Below are 8,868 nucleotides of genomic sequence, written 5' to 3'. Positions count from 1 at the left end.
AAATTATTAAACAGTTTTAAACAAAGAACACTTTATTGTTGGTAGCGCTTTCTTCAAAGAAAAATGAGACTAACTTTGTTGCTCAAATAAGCCTAATTAATGTATATAAGTTACATCCGTCAAATTTATAAATTATATATCTGTTGAAAAGTGGGATAAGTCAAAAATAGAAAACCCCTTCAGGGAGCATTGCTAATGCTGAGAAAATTCGAAATGTATATTCGATGGAAATTTTATTATTCAATATTGAGGAGAAATTCACTAGTTTTCGTGGTCCGCTTGCCCAATTAATATCTTTCAATTAATTAAGGTTTTTAGTTGAGATAAAAAAGTCAGTGTCACGAGCGGGATTCGAACCCACGATCTTCGGCTAAATACGCCGCTGCTCTACCACCTGAGCTATCGTGACCTATATCCACTCGGACACTAACTTCCCATCTCAACGCTGCTCAGGTGGTAGAGCAGCGGCGTATCTAGCCGAAGATCGTGGGTTCGAATACCGCTCGTGACACTGACTTTTTTATCTCAACTAAAAACCTTAATTGATTGAGGAGAAATATAAATCTTTTCAACGATTTCCCAAAAGTTTCGATTTTCGAACTCTCTTTTCGCTCTGCAACCGCAGATAAGAAATTTTTCATTCTGAATGATGTTTTCTTAAAAAATGGTCAATTAAGCCAGCATTTCAGTTTTACAAATAGAAGATACTTAGTCGAAAAATATAAGACGCGTGTCCGTGCGTTCTTGCCAGTAAGCATTAGCAGCCGCAAAATAATAATCCTTCCAACCCTCATGGAAGATCGAATCGCAGGTGGCCATGCTTCTGATTGTGAAACATTGGCAAGTCTAGGACCTACTGTTGAGTTCATGCCATATGGCCAATACGGCCACTTTAACGGAATAGATTTGTGAACGGCCACCACAAATCTATCACGCCAGATATGTAAATGCGTATGAAATATCGTGTTTGTGCATGTTTATATGTATATCCTAATTATGTGTAATGATTTTTCATTGTAAAATAGATCGATTAAAAAGAAAAAATGAGGCCATTTTTTTCGTCGATGTCTGTTGTTCCGATTAAAATTTCCTAACTCCGCTACATTTTATATAAATCGAACGGTGATACAACCGTTGGAAAGAAGTATATTCTTTCAGTATATATCAACAATGTTCAGATATTTTGTCATTATAAATGAAATTTAAAAAAAAATATTTGGATGACGAACATTTTTAAGCAAAAAATTATTTTTTGATTTTAGTAAAATTCGTATTCAGGGGTTTTTTGGAGGTCCAAAAATTCATTGTTTCTTCCTTTGCCACTACTTTAACATTTGCCTTTGACACCCAGACTATTATCACCGTTTTTTCAGGACACTCCAGTTGACTATCTTTCCAACAGAAGCACGGTAATTAACGAAGAGAAACTGTAATGATAATTTATCTTATAATATATAATTAGGACACTTATGACCATGCTCATCAGATATCTTTTCGAATCATACCTCCGTATATTTCAAATTTTATTAAGCATATTTGAAGAATATTGCATATTTGAAATATTGGATAAAAACAGAGGCTCAGGACCTAAAATTTAATTATTTTAATTACCTAAACTTTAATAGGATTCTGTTTCACAAGGAAATCCGATCACTTATTTACTCACGCGGTGCCTATAGACTCGCACTCCACGAAGCCAGAGGATATAATACGTGTTATTAAAAGCAAACTGGTACCTAATAAATTCTTAGTTAAATTTTAATATATTACTGATTATTCAGAAATCGTGAGATGCGGTCTGGTGTAAAGTAGGTTTTAGAAAAACATTTTCTTTATCGTGCCAACGTTTCGATCTTTATTGAGATCATGTTCAGGGCCTGGGATTTACAAACATTGTTTAAACTTTGGCAATTCATGTCGAGAGACGTGGTTGTAGAAGTCCTTCAACCTGATGATGAGCTAAAAGGCTCGAAATCCGGATCGTTGCAAAACAACTTACTGTGAGTAGGAACTATCTTTTTAAAAACGATTGAACACCACACTCACTCCATCATTTATCATTTATATTGTTTAAATTTAACAAAAACATGTAGGATGTGGAAAAAAGTGAATTTATACAACAACAAAAAAAAACAATTTGTATTCAATCAAAGTATTTCTACTCACTCAAAGTGTTTTTTTTTCTGCGTAGTGAATAGAAATACTTTGATTGAATACAAAAAATATATTTTTGCATTGTATGAATTCACTTTTTTCCACATCCTACATGTTTTTGTTAAATTTAAACAATGTTTGTAAATCCCAGGCCCTGAAGATGATCTCAATAAAGATCGAAACGTTAGCACGATAAAGAAAATGTTTTTCTGAAACCTACATCACACCAGACCGCATCTCACGATTTCTGAAAAATCATCGACTAACGGTCACTAATCACCACACATTTAAATATATTACTAAAATCTTTTCGGTATTTTGGTGCTTTTTTTCAAACCTTAGAATTTCTGATCTAGTTTAATTTGGTATATATTAAAATAAGTATGTTGTAATTAATATAATGATACAAAATACATGTAGTTTGAAATAAACAACAAAATCCTAGTTTTTTGTCTATGCTTGTTTGGTAGAAATGAAGTAGCTATTTAAACATTTTCAATTCGGGATGAATGATGATATACGGAAGGAGTTTTTGTTATGTTTTTGACAAAGGGTTTTGATTGCCACTTCTGGGTGCTAGACGGTGATAGGGTGGATTTTATATTTAGGGCAGTGTGACATGAGCCGGGTTGGCGAGGGCGAGGGCGGCCGTGGGGTATGTTGTTTACAAGACCAAAGCGCATGCTGTATCCAGGCTGGAAGGGCGACCGGGCCATGGAAGGGGTGGCTCCAACAAGTGTCCCTCTCAGTCAGCAACAACGCTTCGTCCGGTTCGGTATGGCTTCGGGAGCTCTGACGGTCCAGGCCGATTCGGCCACGCTCGAGTACAATATCGTGACCCTTTTCGAAAAGCTGGAGGAGCTTCGACGAGAGGCGCCTATCACGCCGAGGCTCCTGCCACCTAAAGCAGAGCTTCGCACACTCGAATTCTGGAGAAGCATAATTTCAGAGTGCTTGGCTTCTTTCTTTTATGTATTCACAGTCTGCGGGGCTGCTGCCGGCGTCGCTTCTGGAGGATCGACGGCTCAGACCATACTCGCCGCAGCCTTCGCTTCCGGATTCTCAATAGCTGCTCTTACACAATCTTTTGGACATATCTCAGGTAACAATTTTCAGAAATAAAAAGTTCTTCTTCTCCATAGTAATCAATACTCTACAGCAAATATTCACACAATTTTGTAATTTTTTCTCTGATATAATTATATTAGCATTCTAATTTTTATATATAAAAAAAGAAGGATTAGGAAGAGATATAAATTTTTAATTTCATTATGCATTATGGATAGATTGAATTTAATGAACATATTTTCATTGAATCAGCCTGTATTTAAATTTTTAAAAAAGAATTGTATGAGTTGCATTTTCTACTTTATAATTATGAAACTCATAATATGAATTATTACACTAACATTAAATTGCCTAAAATGCCAACAGAATTATTTCAAAGCAGCTTATAAGTCTAAGGTAAAGTTTTTGTCCAGTAGGAGAATATACAATTTTTTGATACTAAAGTTTTTTAAAGATAATTTAAAGGTGTTTTTAAAGTAAGTAATACTAAAAGAGATGTATAAATTTATTAAGTTAAAGTTTTTCATGTAGATAGATGTTTGGGTAGTTGTTTTTTGTTGTTTCGTTGTTTGTTTGAACTACAGGGCAAGTTTAACTTCTGTCCATCTCCTTATTATAATGATTTATTTTTTATTGGGATATTTTTGTGAAAAACCCAAGGCACGTAAACATTTCTAACAACATCCTTCCCCAGCAATTTTTTTGTCTACTTTTTCGTGTGCCAAAAAGTTTCGATCTTAATCTCCTGGACAGCGGTATTCGTTAATGTACATTTTCGAAAGTTTTTTGACGCTATTGTTTAAACGCGTTAAATTGTTTAAGAAGAATTTGACCGAGTTGTTGGTTGTTAAGGGTTGAGTGATTTTAATGGAAATCTACAGGTTTTAAATGGAGAAAAAATTTGTCATGCATTTAGAGTCTACAATTAATCGAAGTTTTTCAAATTGATAGATGTTTGGGTAGTTAATTTTTGTTTTTTCTTTATTTTTTGGAACTAAACTTTTTTCTGACCATCATATATTTTTTATGCTGGGCGAGTTTAACTTCTGTTCACCCTTATTTTATTGATTTATTCTTTATTGAGGCGTTTTTGAGAAAAATCCGCAAGATGTAAAATTTTATATTTTGTCTAGTTCCTCATGAGCCAAAACGTTTCTATCTTATTCTCCAGGACAGCGTGATAGGAATAGTTAACTATTTCATAAGGCAAGATGTACATGTTTTGAGAGCTTTTGTGACTGAATTCACCGCATTTATATTAATGGAAATGCCTCAAGTAATAAATGAAGTAAAAATTGGTCATCCTTTTGGGGTTCAAATAAATTGTAGTTTTCATATCGATAGATGTTTGGGCACTTGGTTTTTGCTTTTGTTTTCTGTTTTAGAAGTATCATTTTTTCCAAAACATAGGCTTTTTATGCAGGGCGAGTTTAACTTCTGACCACCCTTATTTTAATTATTTCTATTGAAGCTTTTTGTGTAAAACTCGAGACACGTAAACTTTTATTTTTGTCTAGTTTCTCATGTGCAAAAGTTTTGATCTAATTCAACGCCGCAAACGTGGATTAATTTTGAATCACCATGTTCAAGTTATTTGCAAAAAAATATTTCCGAACATTGTTTTTCGGAAAAACGGAATTTCCAACTTCTTCAGCCAATTTATTTACTTATTATTGTAATTGATTTTAAAGTAATTGCTCATAGTAATGGAAGTAAAACTTCGCAACAATTTTCCCAAATAACAGCGACTAACATTACTTTTTTTTTTTTACAAAAGATTCATCTCCATGTCTCCGTCCATAAGTATAAATTTAAAGGAGGGTTAAAAAAAGTTAATCAAATTTGTTTTGTTTTCGCTTGAGGCTTTCGAGTAATTTAAAAAATGCTTGAATTGTTTTAACCTACAGTCAACATTTACCTTAAAATCCAATCACACTAATTTTTAGTTTTTACGTTGTTCGTACAATCATAAAAATATCTCGTACGTTACAAGCGCAGTGTTCGAGTCTAATTGTCCTGATGAAGAGGATGGGTTATTTTTTTTTTCTTTTTAGTTGGCCACATCCCTGAATATTTTTAAGTGCTGCTTAAGTATGAACCAGTATTGGGAAAAAAACTTAAAATGATCGGCGTTTGACCATCATACCCCTAGTAACATATCTGATAATCAACCACAATGTTTTCACCTTTACTTTCATCAACAAATATCAGAAATAGTTTTTTTTCCCGAAATCGTTAAAGAAAAGTAGTCGGTTAATTTGGCTTTCCTAGGTGCAAATTTCGATCTAGAGCTTAAAAATAAACATACCTTTCTTGCTGATCTCTATTTTGTTTTCGTGTTTCAACATCATCCAAAGGTCATGTTATGGCGCAAGGCAGAATAAAAAGGAATATAAAAACCAAATGGGTTACAATAATGAGTTAATATTTCACCAAATTATGTATTACTCATAAACTGTTTTATGCTAGATTATAGGAATAAAACTACATAACTGTTTTTATTCTGTTAATTTATAATATTTTTATTATTACATTTATATTTAACATTATTAATAATAATCTAAAACTTGCAATAAAAATAATAATTTATTTAAAAAAATATGGACGCAACTAGTTCAGGGATCACCATCCCTGAGAAATCCTTCATTCAGGGATCCTTCAACAGTCAGCCACCTCCCTGTTATTAAAATTTGGAAAAAAATAAAAATATCTGAAATATTTGTTATGATAAGTTTTATAGTGTTGTTTTATTTCTGGTTACTGATTTAAGTGACCATAAGGTCAAATCCGCACTACCTGTACTGCCTATCACTCCTCGCAGTCCACCGTTAAGTCTAGCTTTTTAATTTACAATAAATCACTGGCAGGCCTCGAGAATCACCCACCCCGGGAGTTGGCAGTCTGTGGTCTGGCCTCGGTCTTATCCGTCTAGCTCGGTCATTTCAGCTCCCAACGCATTCTCCAAATCCAAATCCATTCACACTCTCAATCACTTTTACATACATTCATTCCTATTTGCTATCATTCACTTTGGGTGATGAAGTAGTTCATATTCTCCATCAATCTTACACATAATAACTAATCTAATCCAGGGTCGATGGAGTACTCAACATTTCATCCACGCTCTCATACTCCACATTCTCGCTAAAAATACATTCAATCTCAATATACTCAAAGAAAAACAAGGTCAAGTCCTGTATACAATAAAACAGTCCTGTTTCTTCACAAATCCGAACGGGAAACCCAAATACTCGCTTCCGTGCTCAAGCACAATTCTCATATTGAGTAGCACACCTCCACGCTCCCTATATGTAGCCAAGGACTGGCCATTCAATTATGTGGGATAACATCGAAAATCTTTCTCTACATACAAGGCATTGACCCCCAAATGATTTGTAAAATTTTGATATATTGTATTAGAAAAGATTTACTTCATTTGAAACTTTTTTTATATTAATGTAATTGCCATTCATTGTATGAAAATGTTTTCAATTTGCCTTTAAATTGATTATTTTCTATTTTGTTGATTGTGTTTATTTATTATTCATTTTAACACCACTATGGTAGTCTACAAGGTGATTCACTCAAAAAGAATTATTAATATATTACAATAACGTTTTGGTTTAATAATAGCATAACGTTTATGCAGGGTGATGATTTGAGAGTGATAAATAAATAATAATGTTATATTGTATCATTAAGCACTTTTTGAATGAAGCCTTGCTTTATAATTAATTACAACGCAGATTACTACGTATTCAAAGAGATTTAATTAAGTTTATGACAAAGTGAAACTCCGCTTCTACAACGTTGCTCATAATTGGAAAACGTATAAATTATTTTTGCCCGATATTTGAAAACCTGTTGTTCTATATGTATATTATCAAAGATATTGGTTTAATTAGAAGGAAGGAAAATGTGAAAGAAACCTGTGTTAAGAAATTTTTCATTCAGGTAGAAAAAATATTGTATTTGAGGTTTTAGTTAATTAATTAGCCGAAAACGTCAGTGTAATTTCATTCGGAATGAACAAAGATACTGTTTTTAATCTTTTCACGCCAGATTATTGCGGAACAATAATATTTACAAAATTTGCTCAAATACTTTGTATTGATCATGACAGGTATCGTTATTAATAATAAAAAAGGATGATCGTTTTTTGAAGCCTGCAATATTTTGTAATTATTGTTTCAATGACTATGTTTACTAATACTTCTTAAGGATATGAATTAAAGTTTACATATCATAACACCACCCGATTCCCGGAAATAAAATTGCCTAAAAAGGGGATTTGCCGTTAAGAAGCACGTGCTTTATCATCCATTGTAAGCATCGATGCTCAAATATTGATTCGACCGCATCCCCCAGTGTGTACAGCCAGCGGCAAATCAGGAGTAACACGGTAGCAAAACAAGCTAACAAATCGCATAAATAATTTTTGTTTAAAATATGTTTTTTATGTATCCAGATTGTATTGGGATAAATTAACGGCATCGATATTCCTTAATTTTGGTCACACGCGGTTGATACAAGCTGTTCCTAGGGCAAAGCCCACGCAGGTGCCCATTAGGGACTGAAAGTTACTCAATGCCTCCCATGTATGTCATGCCTTGGCTCCTTTCAGAAAGCATGTAGGCATGCCGTCAGATTTAAAATGGTTCTTGAGTACAGTAGCGAACTTCTGTGTCCCCTCTTCCTCTTTATAGGGGGATTTTTGTATAGTATATGAATCTATTTTATGAATTTTGTGTTTCTGTGTTTTGTCTGAGTACGTGGATTTATTAGTGTGAGGGGGGAGGCGCTTATGGTGATATACAACGTCACCATCGCCCCTCCAGTAGAGTGTCTATGACGAATTATCGAGTACTCCACCGACTAACCAGAATGAGTGCAATGTACGTAGGTGTTAATGTATTTATTTGTGCGACTGTACGATAGTTGTTAGTGTTATGCTTGATTATATTTTGCATGGGTTGGGGGCTGAAATAACTAAGCTGTCGAAAGCCCTGGAACCTTCCGTTTGGGAAGCGACGATCTCTTGAGCATCTGGCTCAAAGGTGGCCCACCCGCATAACGGGGAAGGTGAACTCGCTGTGGTCGACCTGTAAATCGTAGAGTCAGCACCTCGGGAAGTAACATCCCTTCGGATGCAAGACCATACACTTAGTAACACTATTTACCCTCCTCATATTTTAATTTTTGAATAGGTTTTCCAAAATAAGGAAAATAAAGGGTATAGTTTATAGCAGGGGTGCTCAAACGGTCGATCGCGATCGACCAGTCGATCGCGAGTGCTTTTTGAGTAGATCTCGAGAAGAAAAAATTTTTTAATAAGTAGGTAGGTAACTAAACTACAAAAATGTATTACGTAATAAAATAACACTGCTTGCGGCAAAAGGTGGCTTTATCAAAGGAACGCGCGGCACTTGTCAAAGAAAAGCCGCGTTGTTTCTAGACTAGTAGACAGTACAGTCTAGTCTAGAAACAACGAGAGACAGTACAGTCTAGTTTCGGGCGGCGCGTTTGACGGGAACATTCGAGACTTTCGTTCACGCCGATATAAATGTTGTGCCTGCAGGAATTGGAGTCATTCTGAATTGTAACTTGATGGCGATACTACGTCGATACAAAGTTTATTATTAAATA

The 8,868-nt window shown here is 34.4% G+C and overlaps 1 protein-coding gene across 1 annotated transcript in view; it reads left to right on the top strand.

Annotated features, from left to right (window-relative positions):
- Nucleotides 1–2,820: 2,820 nt before the first annotated feature.
- LOC106660935 (neurogenic protein big brain) overlaps nucleotides 2,821–8,868 on the top strand; it is a 90,126-nt gene continuing 84,078 nt past the window's right edge. The window contains exon 1 of the mRNA XM_014384007.2: nucleotides 2,821–3,256. Coding sequence (XP_014239493.1) covers nucleotides 2,836–3,256 — 421 coding nt within the window. The 5' untranslated portion in view covers nucleotides 2,821–2,835. The remainder of the gene's footprint in view (nucleotides 3,257–8,868) is intronic.

This window comes from Cimex lectularius, unplaced genomic scaffold (genome assembly GCF_000648675.2).
Source record: "Cimex lectularius strain Harlan isolate CLEC.00 unplaced genomic scaffold, Clec_2.1 scaffold122, whole genome shotgun sequence".
In the NCBI taxonomy this organism is placed as follows: Eukaryota; Metazoa; Arthropoda; class Insecta; order Hemiptera; family Cimicidae; genus Cimex; species Cimex lectularius.
The sequence above is the reverse complement of the archived record's forward strand: the minus strand, read 5'-3'. Positions and strand labels throughout refer to the sequence as shown.